Source organism: Salvelinus fontinalis, chromosome 9, assembly GCF_029448725.1.
Source record: "Salvelinus fontinalis isolate EN_2023a chromosome 9, ASM2944872v1, whole genome shotgun sequence".
Classification (NCBI taxonomy): domain Eukaryota; kingdom Metazoa; phylum Chordata; class Actinopteri; order Salmoniformes; family Salmonidae; genus Salvelinus; species Salvelinus fontinalis.
The window spans coordinates 42,236,537-42,256,534 of record NC_074673.1 but is presented as its reverse complement, the minus strand read 5'-3'; the positions used below and the strand labels follow the sequence as shown (position 1 = coordinate 42,256,534).

Sequence of the window (19,998 nt, the reverse complement as noted above, 5' to 3'; positions counted from 1 at the left end):
AAATGTTTGCTAATTTATTACAAATAAAAAACAGAAATACCTTATTCACGTAAGTACTCAGACCCTTTGCTAGGAGACTCAAAATTGCATTCTGTTTCCATTGATCATCCTTGAGATGTTTCTACAACTTAATTGGAGTCCACCTGTGGTCAATTCAATTGATTGGACATGATTTGGAAAGACACACACCTGTCTATATAAGGTCCCACAGTTGACAGTGCATGTCAGAGCAAAGACCAAGCCATGAGGTAGAAGGAATTGTCCATAGATCTCCGATACATGATTGTGTCGAAGGAACAGATCTGGGGAAGGGTACCAAAAAAATGTTTGCTGCATTGAAAATCCAAGAACATTAGTCTTAAATCCTTAAATGGAAGTCTCCATCATTCTCTTGGAATCACCAAGACTATTCATAGAGCTGGCCGCCCAGCCAAACTGAGCAATCGGGGGAGTAGGGCCTTAGTCAGAGAGGTTACCAAGAACCCGATGGTTTCTCTGACAGAGCTCCTCTTTGAGATGGGAGAACCTTCCAGAAGGACAACTCTCTGCAGCACTCCACCAATCAGGCCTGTATGGAGTGGCCAGACGAAAGCCACTCACTCCTCAGTAAAAGGCACGACAGCACGCTTGGAGTTTGCCAAAAGGCACCTAAACGGACTCTCAGACCATGAGAAACAAGATTCTCTGGTCTGATGAAACCAAGATTGAACTATTTGGCATGAATGCCAAGCTTCAATGTCTGGAGGAAACCTGGCACCATCTCTACGGTGAAGTATGGTGGTGGAAGCATCATGATGTGGGGATATTTTTCAGAGGCAGGGACTGGGAGACTAGTCAAGATCGAGGGAAAGATGAACGGCGCAAAGTACAGAGCGACCCTTGATAAAAGCCTGCTCCAGAGTGCTCAGGACCTCAGAATGGGGCGAAGGTTCACCTTCCAACAGGACAACGACGCTAAGCACACAGCCAAGACAATGCAGAAGTGACTTCAGGACAAGTCTCTAAATGTCCTTCAAATCGAACATCTCTGGAGAGACCTGAAAATAGGTGTGCAGCGATGCTCTCCATCCAACCTGACAGAGCTTGAGAGGATCTGCAGAGAAGACAGGGAAAAACTCAAAATACAGGTGTGCCAAGCTTGTAGCGTCATACCCAAGAAGACTCGAGGCTGTAATCGCTGCCAAAGGTGCGTCAACAAAGTACTGAGTCGGAACATTTACGTAAATGTGATGTCATTTTTTTTTTTTAATATACATTGACTAAAATTTAAACAACTTTTGCTTTGTCATTTATGAGGTATTGTGTGTAGAATGATGAGGGAAAAACATTAATCAATTTTAGAATAACAAAATGTGGAAAAAGTGAAGGGGTCTGAATACTTTCCGAATGCACACAGATACAACCCATGTTGTGGGCCGTTTTAAAATAATCCAGGGTTGCTAATTGGTTTGATAACAAACAACTTTGTTCAGTCACATTACCTAGCTAACAACTTGACAGTAGGTTAAGGCAAATTTGATTGGCACAGGACTAAAGGGTCTGCTACTCATGAGATGTGCTTCAAAAAGGTAGGATTCATATAGGCCTAATGTAAGCTTAAAATTAGTGATGCACGATATATCGGTGAACATATCGGAATTGGCCGAAATTAGCTAAAAATGCCAACATCGGTATCGGCCCGATGTCTAGTTTAACGCCTATGTTAAAAACCGATGTCAAAGCTGACGTGCATACCTATATAAACGTAGGGACATGACGCAAAATTTTGCGCAACACAGCATTCCTAACCTAGCCCACAATGTTGACTGCTCGATCCACACAGCAGACAAGTCCAGCAGTCATTTGAAAGAGTAACATTTCAGCGAGGCAACTCAAAAGCGAAATACATTAAAGCCAAGTTAATGGGATTCATTGCCCTTGACAATCAACCGTTCTCTGTCGTGGGTGATGTTGGCTTTAGCCGACTGGTCAAGCACCAGTACACACTCTACCAAGTGCGCTATTTTTCAGATGTTGCTCTACTGGAGTTACACAGTAATAGTGTCACTGCTATTAGCTTCACGATATACATATTATGGAACGCCATTTGGGTCTTTGCATGTAAAAAAAAAAAATACAGTAGCACTGTCAAAGCTGTACAAAAGAAAAGTTTGCAAACAAGCATACACCGGGCCACGAGCGATGTGTTACAATACAGAGTTGATAATAAAGCATAATTTGTTCAACCGCAACTTCCGGGGTAGCTAGCTTTAGCTTGGTACCTAGCTATCACCAATACAACCAGCCTGAAAACAATGACCAGAATCCTTGAGTAAGTATTAGCAAACAATGACCAGAATCCTTGAGTAAGTATTAGCAATTACTGGAATCCTTGAGTAAGTATTAGCTAGGTTGCCACTTGTTGTTCAGTTCATGAAAATAAATAGCTAGCGAGCTATTTAACCCTGTTGCCCAAAGCTAACGTTATAAGCAGCCAGCTAGCTTCATCTGGCTAGCGATGCTCGACCAGACCAGGTTGTGTTGTGAAGCTAGCCACAATAAGGATTAGGCACAACAGTGGAATTTGCAGTTTGCCTTCAAAATAAGTGTGTCATTGACATTGACGCAAATTAATACAAATAGTAGAATTATGCCATACTTTATTTTGAAAGCTAACCGCAAAGTCCACTATTGTGCCTAATCCTTAGGTTGATTATGTCTGGATTCGAACCAGGGACTGTAGTGACGCCTCTTGCACCGAGATGCAGTGCCTTAGACCGCTGTGTCCATGTGTGTGTGTTAACTATTTAACTGTACTAGAATGCTTAAAAGGCCGCCCAAAAACTTTGAGGCAAAGAATATATCTGATATCGGTATCGGACAAAAATGTAAAATCGGTGCATCAACTAGTTAAAATCTATTTATTTCTGGTGCCCTTTAATTCTGTTTGGTGCCTAAAGTTTTAAAAGTTGGGAGCAGTGTGTTTGTGAGAGAGGGAGACAGAGTGTGTGAGGAAGGGAGGGAGAGTGTTAACTAAAGAGTGAAACAGGTTTCGTGCAGTGTTTTCCCCTTAACGACACAATGATATGCAGATCATTTTGCATGTATATCATAGGAGGGTGGTGGCACCTTAACTGGGGAGGATGGACTTGTGGTAATGGCTGGAGCGGAATTCAATGTGCTGTATTGAGTAGAAGTGTGAATTCAATGACAGGTTTTTGGAGAACGTTTAGAAAACGTGAACAAGCTTCCGGGGGACGGGGCGAACTGAATGCTAGGCCACTGAATTTTTCCACTGTGGTATCTCGATACTACTCAGTATTGTGATACTTGTCCTGGTAATGTATCGTTTGTAAAATGTTGGTATTGTGACAAGCCTAGCAGAAACTGATACTCAGCTATTCTGTGAATCAATCCACTTGATGAATCTCCTTCATAAAGCACAGCCTTGTTAAGACTTTGTGTGTGGGGGGGGGGGGGGGGGGTAGATAATGTAGTAGATACATTATCTAGCAAATTTAATGTCTCATCTATGGCCTCCAAGCATATTAAACTATATTTAGCTAACTCCTTGGCACTAGCTTCAGAGCATATCAGCAAACCTAGAGTTTTGAGACAGTTGATTAATGGTCAACAGTTAGCATCCCTTTTAAAACTGTGGTTCTCTCCCTTGCCCCCAACGTCCACCATGCAGTAGAACATTCATTCATACAAACCGGAGCTTTCAAACCATTATTATACCACAGAGCATTCAATTATTGAGGTCATTCTAATACGAGACAAGCAGATATTGCATTCAATATTCATTAGAATGGGTTGCTTTTCCTCCTGTAGCCTAACAGAGGGGAAATCTTGTGGGGTGCACACTGTTTTTCACTCTGTTAGTACTTCTACCTCATTGCAACGCTCAAATCCCCACAGGATCAAGTGTTATTTTAACTAAAGGCCCTGGAAACAAACATCAGACAACAAAGAGTATATAAAAGCCCCGTTTCAGCAACTGAATTTCATAGCAGCAGCGCAGTGTGTGTGTGTTACTGCTGGACAATTAATTGAATTCAGATAGAATGTGCAATATCCATATTGCAAGAGGCTGAGATTTTCTTCTTTAATACAACAAAAACTAGACTAAGGTACATCCACATAGAATGCTAACCAATCACAAGCAGGCACTTTCACTATCTGCATGGCATGCTGGTCAATCAGAATCGTCACTGCTTAGAGCATGCAGTTAGATGCTGGTGGAGAGATAAAGGGCTTCACACAGCATTGCCAACCCCTCCAGTGACTTATTGGTAAAAATGTAGCTACTTTTTTTTGCTACCCCAGCGACTTTTGGTTGATTTAGCGACTTCCATGGTTGTGTGTGTGCCTGCTCGGCTGAGCCTGGCTGTGCTGTTCTCTGCATTCTGCTCCCGGTCCACAGCTCCGCCTCCTTGCTTTGGACAATTTCTCATCGCATGAGAGACTGAAAGCTAGCATAAGTATAAAAATATATATTTGTTAATGCGCAAATTAACGTTATGACGTTCCTATGTCATGAAAGGGCTTCTAGCGACAAATGGAGCAACCAACAGCTACTTTACTTAAATGGTTGGCAACACTGGCTTCAGACTGAAACATGAGTGCTGCTAGTGCTAATGAGAACGTCGATTTGGTGACAAAGGGCGCAATTCCGGTGCTATGGCAGTATTTGGCTACAGGTAAAGAATAACTATCTTCAAAGTAATGACTCGGGATGTCGGGTATGATATGAAAGCTTCTTTTAGTAATAATACTTGTTCTCGTTACATTTAACAACTTTAGATTCTTTAGATTCTTTAGATTCTCCTGTCGCAAGGCATTCTGGAACTTGCAGTCAAACGTGTAATTCAATACTAACCAATACAATTACATATGTAAATAACTGTAAAGAAATATCTTTAGATCCAGCTCAATGAATTAACTTAAACATTAACTCTGTAACACATTAAAGTTACAACAGGCAGACCAATATGCAAAAAGTGCCTCAGTCATCGCAACAAGACACATTTATTGATTAATTTGATGAACCATCCACTACTTTACAACAATTGCATGGTGAAAATAAATAAAGCACCCAAAAGCATCAAAGACCGTCAGCCATAGCAGCCACCTATGTTAAGCAGGCATTGATTACCAATGCGTTTAAGTGCAAAAAACATCCCATAGACACAGATTGATTTCTATCAGGCTAAGACAACTTCAAGAAGATGATAAACAAGCTGTACTGTCCCAACACTGTATAACAAAATGAAGGGATTAGCTAAAACCGAACTCACACATGATTATTACGCGACTACAACAGACCTTTGGTCTAGTAGAACAACCGAGCCCTACATTCGTTTGAAAGTACACTTTATTGTTGAGAAGTTTCAACTGAAAGATCGATGCTTGCAACATCAACATCACTTCCCCTGGGATCAAAACGTGAGAAAACATTGCTCTGGGGTTGAGAGAAGCTTTAGCCGCCTGGAGCCTGAATGGCGCAAACGTGGAAAAGCTTCCTATTCCATCTGCAGCCTAAGGCTGCCTGAATAAATAATTAACTTAGGTTATTTAAGAACTCAAAAGGTGAGAAAGGAAATATGAACTCATGCTATGAATTAATTAAGTGTACCCATTAAGGCCACTTCCATCTTTGGATTCAAATAAAAAATATTTATGCTGTTTAACGTTTCAACTAATTCATCTGGTTATTATATCCATAACAGTTTTTATTCTAAGCCAATCAGATTTTTTATTATTAAGTTACACAACTGTCTAAGTTCCCACTAGTGACCAATTTCAAAGCTGCAAAAATAATTTCAGCCAGAAACTCAGATAAACACATTTTCCAGATATTTTTTGGACCTTCTCAGATAAGTAAAAATACTTTATTGTACTGATATATGGACATGCAAGCATATTTCATGGGCATTAATGACTATTTCTTGCAAATTAAAAAGGTGTTTTTCACACTAGCAGTTGTGCCTGCATGTCACAGTTAGGGCTGTGGCAGTCATGAAATTGTCAGCCGGTGATTGTCAAGCAAATAACTGCCTGTCTCATGGTAATTGACCGTTAATTAACAAACACGTTTAGCATCTCCTGGCTTCCACACACAGCCTACAAGCCACTGATGCAGACCTTTGGAACATCTACATTTTAAAAAGTCTAATAAATTCATGTAATATAGCCTACACCATCACAATGAATCCATGATTTCTTTTAGTCAGGTCTAAAGAAACATGATATGAAGAAAAGGAAAAGAAAAAGGAACAGAAAAGCATACTCTGCGTTGTCCTTATGTTAGGTCCTGATCTGGCTATGCCATATGGCTGTGGGCTACACTAGCTCATTTTGCAGACAAGATTTTCTTAGAATTCCGTGGCATTATTTTATAGTACGAGGAATACAATTGAACATAGTTGAAAAAATAGAAATTATATTTTCTCCAAACGATTTGGGGCAGTGTGCACATGCAGCAATTCTTTGTTGAGCGGTTAAGAAACAGCTACTCCTTAATGCTAAACTTGTCCTGAGTTATTTATCTAAAATTAGTTGTGATACAAATGTTGAGCTATATGTTTTGATTTTTAATACATTCTAAGGCTGCATGATGCGACTAATGATTACAAAGTCACATGAAAGGCATGAGCTCTGCTTTGTTTTTTTTGCACAGGCTGTACACACTTCAGTCTCTCACTCACAATTTGTCAAGCACTTGATAATGCCTCGAATTTCCCGGCTGCATCTCCTTTGTGAGGCCATAACCCACCTAAATAAAAAAGCACCTCTCACTCACATGGCTCTCAGTCACGTGATCAGGTCTAACAGGCTACAAGACACACATCCGGGACGAAACTACACGTATTCTTATCCATTTCCGAGGCGCATATTGAAGATATTGGAAGAACTGTCCACATTTACTTTATCAGCCAACAAGCTGAGTAGGCCTAACGAAATGCAAAAGCACTAGCCTATGTCAATCTACTATCCCCCATAGTACAAAAGTCAACCTATTCTATTCCGTGCAATAAATAAATATTCCAAACATAGTCTGGGACAGTTGTGGGATGCGATAGATGTCAAATTAATACAATCACTAGCATCAAAAAACCTGCTTTAAGCAATGCGCCTGATGCAACAGAGAACATTTAGCTTAAAATGTTGATAAACTATTAGACTATTTCTTCACATTATAAGCGCAGCAATGCGCACACGGCAGAAGGCTATAAGTGTGAATGTTCCATTAGCAGGAAAACACCCTTCTCAAAAGTGACCACAATTGGGATTTTGCTAGTACTGCTTTTATTATAAAAGGTGCATTTTTATTATGAAAATGATCTTCCCCAAACTTGAAACTGACTTGCTGTGAATGTATTAGAGGTCGACCGATTATGATTTTTCAACGCCGATACCGATTATTGGAGGACCAAAAAAAGCCTTTTTTTTTTTTGTTGCGTTTGTAATAATGACAATTACAACAATACTGAATGAACACTTATTTTAACTTAATATAATACATAAATAAAATCAATTTAGCCTCAAATAATGAAACATGTTCAATTTGGTTTAAATAATGCAAAAACAAGTGTTGGAGAAGAAAGTAAAAGTGCAATATGTACCATGTAAGAAAGCTAACGTTTAAGTTCCTTGCTCAGAACATGAGCATATGAAAGCTGGTGGTTCCTTTTAACATGAGTCTTCAATATTCCCAGGTAAGAAGTTTTAGTTTGTAGTTATTATAGGACTATTTCTCTCTGTACCATTTGTATTGTTAGCTAGCTAATTATATAGCTTGGTGTCATCATCTAAAATAACCCTAGTTTATAAGACAGTTCTTATTTGATTAATGTTGGTCGGACCCATCTATGTGAAGCTAGCCACAATAAGCATTTGCAACAATAGTGGACTTTGCGGTTAACCTTCAAAATAAAAGTATGGCATTGACAGATGCAAATGAATACAAATGGTAGAATTATGCCATACTTTTATTTTGAAGGCAAACCGCAAATTCCACTGTTGTGCTTAATCCTTATTGTGGCTAGCGTCACAACATAGCCTGGTCCGGTCGAGCATCACTAGCCAGATGAAGTTAGCTGGCTGCTTATAAGGTTAGCTTTGGGCAACAGGGTTAAGTAGCTGGCTAGCTATTTATTTTCATGAACTGAAGTTCAATAGGTGAACAACAAGTGGCAACCTAGCTAATACTTACAAGGATTCCTAAATCATTGCTAAGAATAATGAAAATGACTGCAGTTTCTACTGGTCAGGCTGGTTGTATTGGTGCTAGCTAGGTACCAAGCTAAAGCTAGCTACCCCAGAAGTTGTGGTCGAACAAATTATGCTTCATTATCAATGCGGTATTGTAAACATCTTTCGTGGCTGGTGTTCTCTTGTTTACAGACTTTTTTGAACAGCTTTGACAGCTTTGATTTTTGACACGCAAAATAGTAATTATATCGTGAAGCTAATAGCAGTGACACTATTACTGTGTAACTCCAGTAGAGCAACATCTGAAAAATAGCGCACTTAGTAAGTTAGTGTGTACCGGTGCTCGACCAGTCGGCGAAAGCCAACATCACCCACGACAGAGAATTATTGATTGTCAAGGGCAATGAATTCCATTATCTTGGCTTTAATGGTTTTCCCCTTTGAGTTGTCTCAGTGAAAATGTTGTTACTCTTTCAAATGACTTCTGGACTTGTTGACTGCTCGATCCACACAGCAGACATTGTGGGCTAGTTTAAGAATGTTGTGATGCACATATAGCGCAAATTTTACATGGTGTCATTAACCTACGTTATATAGATATGCACGTCAGCTTTGACATCGGTTTTGCACATCGGCATTAAACTAGACAGACATCGGGCCGATACCGATGTTGGCATTTTTAGCTAATATCGGCCGATTCCGATACGTTCACCAATATGCACTGCTCAAAAAAATAAAGGGAACACTTAAAAAACACAATGTAACTCCAAGTCAATCACACTTCTGTGAAATCAAACTGTCCACTTAGGAAGCAACACTGATTGACAATAAATTTCACATGCTGTTGTGCAAATGGAATAGACAAAAGGTGGAAATTATAGGCAATTAGCAAGACACCCCCCAAAATAGGAGTGATTCTGCAGGTGGTGACCACAGACCACTTCTCAGTTCCTATGCTTCCTGGCTGATGTTTTGGTCACTTTTGAATGCTGGCGGTGCTCTCGCTCTAGTGGTAGCATGAGACGGAGTCTACAACCCACACAAGTGGCTCAGGTAGTGCAGCTCATCCAGGATGGCACATCAATGCGAGCTGTGGCAAAAAGGTTTGCTGTGTCTGTCAGCGTAGTGTCCAGAGCATGGAGGCGCTACCAGGAGACAGGCCAGTACATCAGGAGACGTGGAGGAGGCCGTAGGAGGGCAAAAACCCAGCAGCAGGACCGCTACCTCCGACTTTGTGCAAGGAGGTGCACTGCCAGCGCCCTGCAAAATGACCTCCAGCAGGCCACAAATGTGCATGTGTCTGCTCAAACGGTCAGAAACAGACTCCATGAGGGTGGTATGAGGGCCCGACGTCCACAGGTGGGGGTTGTGCTTACAGCCCAACACCGTGCAGGACGTTTGGCATTTGCCAGAGAACATCAAGATTGGCAAATTCGCCACTGGCGCCCTGTGCTCTTCACAGATGAAAACAGGTTCACACTGAGCACATGTGACAGACGTGACAGAGTCTGGAGACGCAGTGGAGAACGTTCTGCTGCCTGCAACATCCTCCAGCATGACCGGTTTGGCGATGGGTCAGTCATGGTGTGGCATTTCTTTGTGGGGCCGCACAGCCCTCCATGTGCTCGCCAGAGGTAACCTGACTGCCATTAGGTACCGAGATGAGATCCTCAGACCCCTTGTGAGACCATATGCTGACACATGCACATTTGTGGCCTGCTGGAGGTCATTTTGCAGGGCTCTGGCAGTGCACCTCCTTGCACTAAGGCGGAGGTAGCGGTCCTGCTGCTGGGTTGTTGCCCTCCTACGGCCTCCTCCACGTCTCCTGATGTACTGGCCTGTCTCCTGGTAGCGCCTGCATGCTCTGGACACTACGCTGACAGACACAGCAAACCTTTTTGCCACAGTTCGCATTGATGTGCCATCCTGGATGAACTGCACTACCTGAGCCACTTGTGTGGGTTGTAGACTCCGTCTCATGCTACCACTAGAGTGAGAGCACCGCCAGCATTCAAAAGTGACCAAAACATCAGCCAGGAAGCATAGGAACTGAGAAGTGGTCTGTGGTCACCACCTGCAGAATCACTCCTTTTTTGGGGGTGTCTTGTTAATTGCCTATAATTTCCACCTTTTGTCTATTCCATTTGCACAACAGCATGTGAAATTTATTGTCAATCAGTGTTGCTTCCTAAGTAGACAGTTTGATTTCACAGAAGTGTGATTGACTTGGAGTTACATTGTGTTGTTTAAGTGTTCCCTTTATTTTTTTGAGCAGTGTATATCGTGCATCCCTACTTAACATATACATCTGAAATTTGTTTGGATTTAGAGTGGATCATTATCATGCACCCAACTCAAAACTGGGGCAGCGGGGAAAAATACATGTTATCTATGCACTTAAATAGCGAATGAAGGACGCTTTTCCTGTGGTTCATTTTCATGCCAGCCAGGTAGGCTATATTCCTGTTTTAAAGATAAGCAACGTGCTTAATATTAGGAAGGTTGAAAATAAATATAGTAGGCCTAGCCTATAGAAAGCTGATGGGATCCTCTTTTCAAGAGGCCATCACTCTGTTCTCACACAATTGCATAGCCCAGTGGTACTCAATCCTTTTAGGTTTTGCCCTACCACTACACACCTGATTCAAATCAACAACTCCTTCGGTGATTGAATCAGGTGTGTAGTGCTAGGGCAAAATCTAAAATGTGCACCCCTTTGGGTCCCCAGGACCAGGATTGAGAACCACTACACATCCTATAGAAATGTTGCGCAACATGAGCTCTCATTAAGTGTTTGATTAGATTTTTGATTACATTTCCATTGATGTCAGAGTGATTAGAGGGACTAAGTGCTGAGTACCAGGCAGTTAGCAAGTTTGGTAGGCTACTAATGCAACATCAGAGCTTGGAGAAGCCTAATTACTATTCAAATGGAATTTGACTGCCATCATGACTCCTGAGCGCCGTTGTGGCGGTAATATGGTCCCCGTAACACCCCTAGTCACAGTCACACAGTAGCATCATAACTTGGTGAACTACAACAAGATAATAGATTTCAGGCATTCATAGCTAACATTAAATATATTGTCTTATTTTACTGTTAAATGAACCTTGCATTGTTATATAGATTACATTTATTTCAGGTGGGCTTAAAGGGTACAGTAGCACAAAAACCACTTCCTCTATACTGAATGTAAATGACAATAAATAAACATTGTTCAATATGACCACAACTAACTGTGCATAATATTGTAGTCTGTAGTGTTTATGTATACCCCAAAACATTGTATCCCAAATACTTTAGGAGTAGACTTTGCTATTCACCACAGTCACTGTTGTTCCTATCAGGCCTAGTATGCTCCTATTAGGCCTAGTTTGTATTGAAACAAATTGGGAAAGTGTGTTGATATCCCTAATATTCAATGATCAAGAGCATCGTTTTGTTGTTCAGATTTATGTTGATTAAACACACAAACTACAGCGACACATTATGCATCTAGCCATGGTGCCATTACCAAGATAGAAACCTCTGTACTCTCTCCAAGACATTTGGGGTGGACAGGTAGTCCTTGATGCAGAGAGAGAAGAATAAGATCAGGGTTGAGGGATAGAAGACCTACAAGAGGTGGACAAAAATGCAAACAAATGAGGGACAAGAGGAGGACTATTGGGTGACTGCTCATTCACTTCTGGGTGGGGGCATTGTCATATTGTTGTCCTTTATTCATTCAGCTGATCCTGTTTTTTGGTCCACCAGCTGTCCATTTGTAATACAGTAGAGGGAGGTTTGAAATGGTCTTCAGATAGGCTTTAAGACAAGCTGTACTAATTAACAAGAATAGCAGTACCAATTAAGCCCAGTCCAAACTTTTTATATATTTAATATTATAAAGGTTAATTAAAGTAAAAAAACTGAGATTCATCTATTATTTTACCTAGAATTTATTTTATAGAGGGCAGTACATGTTAGAAATGTCTAAACTTAGATTTTGGTGGGCTTAATAGGTACACTGACCCAATACTTCCGTGTTCATGTTAAATATTAATGTTTGGTAATACACTACATAACAAAACATATGTAGACACCTGCTCACAAGAATCATGGGCATTAATATGGAGTTAGTCCTCCCTTTGCTGCTATAACAGCATCCACTCTTCTGGGAAGGCTTTCCACTAGATGTTGGAACATTGCTGCGGGGACTTGCTTCCATTCAGCTACAAGAGCATTAGTGAGGAAATTTGACGAACTGAGTTGTTGGAAAGGTGGCATACTATATGACAGTGTCACTTTGAAAACCACTGAGCTGTTCAGTAAGGCCATTCTACTGCCAATGTTTGTCTATGGTGATTGCATGGCTGTGTACTCGATTTTATACACCCATCAGCAAAAGCTGTGGCTGAAATAGACAAATCCATTCCCTGACGAAGGCCATGCAGCCTTTAAAAAAAAGAATGTTAAACTTTTTTTCCATTGAACATGCCATACAAATAAAGGCTTTTTAAAATGAATTAATTATATGAAGAGTGCCTTGGTCCTCCTTTTTGATGACCAATTTACCACTTTTACCAAAGAACACCTTGTGTCTACCAAGATCTACTATTGTGTACCTTAGCAGCGCTTCTCTTCCTCCTTTTTTTTTTCTACAAGCCAAATCCACTCATTTGAAGGGGTGTCCATATATATATATATATATATATATATATATATATATATATATATATACACACTGCTCAAAAAAAGAAAGGGAACACTTAAACAACACAATGTAACTCCAAGTCAATCACACCTCTGTGAAATCAAACTGTCCACTTAGGAAGCAACACTGATTGACAATAAATTTCACATGCTGTTGTGCAAATGGAATAGACAAAAGGTGGAAATTATAGGCAATTAGCAAGACACCCCCAATAAAGGAGTGATTCTGCAGGTGGTGACCACAGACCACTTCTCAGTTCCTATGCTTCCTGGCTGATGTTTTGGTCACTTGAATGCTGGCGGTGCTTTCACTCTAGTGGTAGCATGAGACGGAGTCTACAACCGACACAAGTGGCTCAGGTAGTGCAGCTCATCCAGGATGGCACATCAATGCGAACTGTGGCAAGAAGGTTTGCTGTGTCTGTCAGCGTAGTGTCCAGAGCATGGAGGCGCTACCAGGAGACAGGCCAGTACATCAGGAGACGTGGAGGAGGCCGTAGGAGGGCAACAACCCAGCTGCACAACAGCATGTGAAATGTATTGTCAATCAGTGTTGCTTCCTAAGTAAACAGTTTGATTTCACAGAAGTGTGATTGACTTGGAGTTACATTGTGTTGTTTAAGTGTTCCCTTTATTATATATATATATATATAAAAGAGTATGTAAGTAGGTGTAATAACCTTATCTGTCATCATATGTATAACAAAGTTGGAAAAAATGTTTAATTTGGTTTTGTATTCAGTTAGCACAGTATGTAGGCCTATTAATTCATATGATCTCATTTTAAGTGATGTACTCTACCCTGACATGTTTAAACCATGTCTGATGGAATTACCAAGTTTTCACCCAATTGTTTGAAAATGGCAATTCATAAAATCGTAACTGCAATATCTGAAAATAAATAAATAAATGCATCTAAATATTTTGTCCAAATCGTGCAGCCTTAGTGTGTGTGGCATGTCGATGTGCTGACATGCAGTTTGAATTCCGCAGCGGAGAGGGGTTTGGGGTCAGTTGTGGCAGGTTGGGGGGGGCGCAGGCAGGCATACATACATATATCAGCAGGGTGATTCACAATGTCAGGTTGACAGGAAACACAATGCATGGGTCAGTCACAAAAGATGGGGCACACAGAAAGCCGTGCAGATGCAGAGGGGAGGGAGGGGGCGCATGGAACAGTGGGGTGGACAGTTGGGGTTTGCCAAAATCAAGTGGGGCTGGAAGAGGGGGTCGTGCTGCCAATTGTCCTGTACCACTTACGCCGGCAAAAGTTGCTGACCCAGGTGCAGGCACTGACAGTGAGGATCTGAGGGGGGGTCTGCATCGGTCCCAAAAAGTGGTCCCTCTAGAGGCCGAGCTGATAGAGCTGCTGTGACGTCTGAGGGGTGATAAAAAAAAAAAAGATTTATAAAAAATAAAAACACTTGATTTCCATTGTGCTTTTCCTTTGTGGGGTTGCCTGACTGGCTTCTCGTCTGTCTATTCAACCTCAGAAAAGTTATTTTCTAACAGAAGGTAAAATAAATCAATATCACATTAAGGATAACTGCAATACAGGTGTATATTGGCAGATTTCAGCTTACTTCCAACACAGTGGCAGTTTCCTTGTGATATACATTTATGCCCATATCATCCAGTTGTAACATAGAGAGTAAACAAAGCATTTTAAGTCAAAGGAGAAAAAGCAATACAGCTTGTGTTCGGACATTACTTAGGCCGGGGAACCATAAAATGGCCAAAGGAGTTCTTTTGGTGGTTGATGTTATTGCCAATAGTAACTGTCAGTCAACCCCAGCGGGATGGGGACGGTGCTGAATCATTCACTGTGAGACTAGACCTAACCTCCAGGACATTCACACATGAATGGGACCTTTAAATTACATTGCCACTAGGCAACCTGGAAACAAAGGTCCCTATTTTCCATCTTGTTTCTTCCCTCCGTACACATCTCAGCCCTTCTGACTGAATGCCTTTCCAGGATCTTTTCACATAGAGTGTTGGTATTCCAGTGCTACTCCTCCATGTCAGACACAGGGAGGATGGAGGAGGACGGGGGGCTTTTTCAGGGCGAGTCAGAAGCTGGCAACTTGTCTCTGCGTTAGTAATGCTGAATGGATCACCAGCTGGCTTGCAGTCTGTCCTAATAACCAAGAGCTTCTATCAATCCGCAGGGACTCGACCAGGAACCAACGGCACATTGGGAAATGGCTGGTATCTGTGCAACTGAGGCCATGTGGGTTCAAACCCTCACGCTACTTTGACAGCCAGTGAGTGAGTCTAATGAAAATGTGTTTGAAATAATGGCTCCAGGGAGTCAGGGACATTCAAGCCAGCAGCTTTCAAAAATGAGATTCTCCTCTGAGTAGAATAGAGGTGATATTTGGGGGTGGGGGTATGAGGAGTTGGGAGGGACTTAATCCTTCAAGGCTGAGTAACAATCATTATAGAGGCCACTTTGCCCTCCTTGTTCCCAATGGACCAGAGAGAAAAGCCGAACACTAAAAGCAAAAAGAGACTAGAGCAGGATATTAGCGGCACTTACAATCTAAAACAGAAATAATTATATTCTGGACTGAATCTCCTATCTAAAGTGGTACCAACTTAATAATGGGTCTGCGATCTTGTGCGACTGGGAAAATCCCTGTCCCAAGTCATGTTGTCAATGCCATTGCAAATGAAACAATTTTCTTCAACTAATGAGGCTATTTAGTTTTACTGCAGCACTAATATTAGCTTTAGTTTCTGAGTCTCCAAGGTCCCAGTTCGCTCCAAGTCTATTATTCTGTAGCCCTGGAATTATGCAGTAGGGGGCCAAATAACATCTATTTTTCTTCTTAGAACAAGTTTTTTACGTAAATAAATGATTATTATTAAACAGAGACCTTAAATGACATCCCTATATGCTAGCCAGCAAGATGTAGCTAGGCTGATGAATCATCTTCAAAGCCTGGGTGGTTGGCAGCTAGCCTAACTTCCCATCCAAACATAGCTAGCAGATTGTAACGGGCTAATGTGATGCTCCATTAGACAGTACAGGTTAGCAATACAAAGATCTACACCCATGCAAAAACATGGTACAAAACACAGATTTAAAAGTAGAACTGACAGTATTTAACCAAACGAAATCTTAACTTGTTAATATACACTCCCGGGTAAAAAAAAAAAAAAAACATTTTCTGACAAGCGAGCACATAGATAAACTATAACTGCAAAAGTATGTGGACACCCCTTCAAAATGTGTGGATTTGGCCATTTCAGCCAAATCCGTTGCTGACAGGTCTATAAAAATCGAGCACACAGCCATGCAATTTCCATAGATAAACATTGGCAGTAGAATGTCCTTACTGAAGAGCTCAGTAACTTTCAATGTGGCACCATCATAGGATGCCACCTTTCCAACAAGTCAGTTTGTCAAATTTCTTCCCTGCTAGAGCTGCTCCGGTCAACTGTAAGTGATGTTATTGTGAAGTGGAAGCATCTAGGAGCAACAACAACTCAGCCACAAGCTTAAAGAAAAGGACCGCCGAGTGCCGAAGTTCGTAGTGAGTAAAAACTGTCTGTCCTCGGTTGCAACACTTACTACCGAGTTCCAAACTGCCTCTGGAAGCAATGTCAGCACAATAACTGTTTGTTGGGAGCTTTGTGAAATTGGTTTCCATGGCCGAGCAGCTGCACACAAGCCTAAGATCACCATGCGCAATGCTAAGCGTCGACTGGAATGGTGTAAAGCTCGCCACCATTGGACTCTGGAGCAGTGGAAATGTGTTCTCTGGAGCAACGAAGCACGCTTCACCATCTGGCAGTCCGACGGACAAATCTGGGTTTGGTGGATTCCAGGAGAACGCTACCTGCCCAAATGCATAGTGCCAACTGTAAAGTTTGGTGGAGGAGGAATAATGGTCTGGGGCTGTTTCTCATGGTACGGGCCTACCCTTAGTTCCAGTGGAGGGAAATCTTAACGCTACAGCATACAATGACATTCTAGACAATTCTGTGCTTCCAACTTTGTGGGTCCAACAGTTTGTGGAAGGTCCTTTCCTGTTTCAGCATGACAATGCCCCCATGCACAAAGTGATGTCCATACAGAAATTATTTGTCGAGATCGGCGTGGAAGAACTTGACTGGCCTGAACAGAGCCCTGACCTCAACCCCATCAAACACCTTTGGAATGAATTGGAACGCAGACTGAGTCAGGCATAATCACCCAACATCAGTGCCTGACCTCACTAATGCTCTTTTTAGCTGAATGGAAGCAAGTCCCCGCAGCAATGTTCCAACATCTAGCGGAAAGCCTTCCCAGAAGAGTGGCTGTAATAGCAGGACACTCTGGCCGAGGAGTAGGGTTGTTCCTCACTATTGGCAGTCAAGCACCCAAGCTAACTGGCTAGCTTGCTAGCTACTTCCAGACACGAGAGAGCACCTCACTCTGACCATTTTACTCGCCCTAGCCGAGCTGGTTAGGCTGTTTTCATGTTATGTAGAATGTTAGTGACTAACTGTGCTGCTGGCAACAATTGTATTACTTTCTTTGCTGACACCGGTCATTTTCAGCAGGTGTTGCATGTCCGTAAACTCATCAGTTAATCTGCACTCTGGTACACTCAGACGTTAGTGCTCTAATATCGGAGTAGATAGGCGGAGTGAATTTACAAACACAAGAGATATGCTAACTGTGGAGAACAGTTGTTCAAGTTCAGCATAGCTAGCTAGCAAAGCGATTCACATTTTTTGCTAGCTAACCAAATGATACCTGCATCTAGCTGTAGCCACCAAAAAAAGTTAGTCACTCAATCACTTACTCCTGCAATGACATGTCATCCTCCCAGCAGCTAGCTAGCTAACGTTAAGCTCTGTTTTTAACTTGTTAAATAAATAGCTACATAAATAGATACGCTAGCCTATTAGCCACATTATGACTGACTTGTGATCATTTCCTTTGCTAGTTTGATTGTATTGGCATTCCCTGCCTTAACTACATTTGTCCAAAATATTGAGTCATTTCAACTGAAACAGTGCATCCATTATGGGTGGAGGCAGCAAACAATGTACCAGACCAGCTGTGATTTACAACCTGACAGCAATATTTTTTTGACTACCAAGAAATGTATTGGTGAATTATATTAATCATGCATTGAACTGCATCCATCTATTCTACCATCAATGCCTTACTCTGTCATGGAATTTTGAATCAAATATAATCTATTTTTAAAACCTCTTATAAAAGTTGTTTTTGTAGAATAAACTGTGAATGTGATATGATTGTGTGTTTCATATCTGCAGATACTATCTCCAAAGACATCACAAGGAGCATCACATTAGCTCGTTACAATCTGTTAACTAACAAAACTAATTTCTGAGAAATAATTTGGTAACAAAGTATCACCTAAGCTACAACTGCTGTTGAAACAGCTCACCTTGCCCAAACCGACCAATCCTTCAGACTTCAATGGCTATTCAATTAGTCATATTCAATGATTCAATAATTACTAGTAACGTTAGATGCTAATGGTATTTCAGTTTTGTTATTGGGTAGAAAGCTTCCACATGCTATTTGACCGAACTGACAGAACTGTAGAGCCTGTAGTGCCAATGATTTCATTGAAACGATCAAACACAAGCCACACGTGACCATCAAAGCTGGGCATTCCTATACGTTACACTGAAGGCTAGCTTATGAACAGTCTGATTATGATTGCAAAAGCTCACATTTGTAAGGCAAGTTAACCAGGCTGCTGACACAGCCATAGCCACGGCCAAACATCGTTTTAATTTGAAAATATAAAAACTGTGGTCTGCGCTTTCACGATGGTTTTGTAAATGAGTAACGTTAGCCAGCTAGCTAACGTAATCTACCTAACCGCTTTGCTTTGCAAGCTAACTACAGTAGCCTGTTATATTAGCTAGCTAGTTCGTTAGGGGGGCTCTAGTCTAGAGTGACCACAAAGTGGCACCAAGGAAACAAGTGTAACCCTGTTTTAGCTGTCTACCTAGCTAGCTAGTTACTTATACTATGCAAATAAGTTATTCAACAGCCTAACCAGCCACTTCGCTAGGCTAACAGTTAGCAAGCTAGCAAACAACCAAACTTTAGCTAGCTAAATGTTACCCCTGTTCTGTCAAGACTTTAGTCAGACAAGCTAGCAAACATTATCCACATAAACGAACATTTGTAAAGTAATAACGCTTGACTGTATACTCACATAAATATGGTTGTTAAACGGGAACCCAAGAGGTGTACAGTTTCTGGTCAATTGCTAAAACCATTATTTAAATTTCACTCTAGTAGTTGAGGTCCTTTCAAGCCACTTTGTCTGGAACTGAGTTCTGTCTGAGGTGGGAAATCAGAAAAATTCATATCCAGTGGTCTCGCTTGCAAGTGATTGACGTCTCCTCACCCAATCGCGTTGACCTATTTCATGCAAATCAGAACAGCAGCCAATAAAAGTAGACCTTCTGGAAATGGGCGCGATTTTGATAACTAATACTCCAATCGAATTGAACGATGAAGTGGATTCCGCCCTCTTCCTCTTGACAGTAACAGCAAAACAATAGCACGCCCGTCGACAATTAATTACAGTACAGAGATACAGTAATTTGCAAGAACGCTCGCCACAACCTCTATAATTTGTGTTAAATTACTGTTTTTCTCATGTCTTCCCACAAAATGTTAGGGCACTCTCTCCCTAGCCATCATATTACTCGAAGAACAAGGCTTTTTACAAAATATGCCACATCAACTCAAAAATGAAAAGGAACAAGTTAAACCATCTAACAAGGAAAAATACAACATGTTACTTAATCTGGTAGGTATTTTTATTCGGTCCATGTTTTGCACTGCGACTTGATATAGCCTTTTTTTTGTCGTGTGGGTTCGTCTATCATTTTGCATTTATCTAGTGTAGAGTTCCCTCTAGTGGAACTAGGCCTACAACTGTACCCCGCTGCATACATTTTTGCATATAGTGTAAATAAAACGTCACTTTGTCCACAGAAAAGACATTTTCAAGGGAATTAATAAGTCACTTACAAAAGGAGGTATAAGCAAGCAAGGTACATTATGCAGTCCAATAGAGATAGGCATAGAGAATAAACTCTAATGCCGTTTT

At 41.3% G+C, this 19,998-nt stretch overlaps 1 protein-coding gene across 2 annotated transcripts in view; it reads right to left on the bottom strand.

The window, feature by feature from the left end:
• Positions 1–19,244, bottom strand: part of LOC129862631 (kelch-like protein 25) — a 49,507-nt gene extending 30,263 nt beyond the window's left edge. Inside the window, exons 1-2 of one of the 2 annotated variants that reach the window (XM_055934474.1) lie at positions 19,093–19,244; positions 14,153–14,270 (exon numbers count right to left, since the gene is read on the bottom strand). In XM_055934474.1, the coding sequence (XP_055790449.1) occupies positions 14,153–14,216 (64 nt within the window). In that variant the 5' untranslated portion in view covers positions 14,217–14,270; positions 19,093–19,244. The remainder of the gene's footprint in view (positions 1–14,152; positions 14,271–19,092) is intronic. The other variant, XM_055934475.1, reaches the window with a different exon arrangement.
• Between the last annotated feature and the right edge of the window lie 754 nt (positions 19,245–19,998).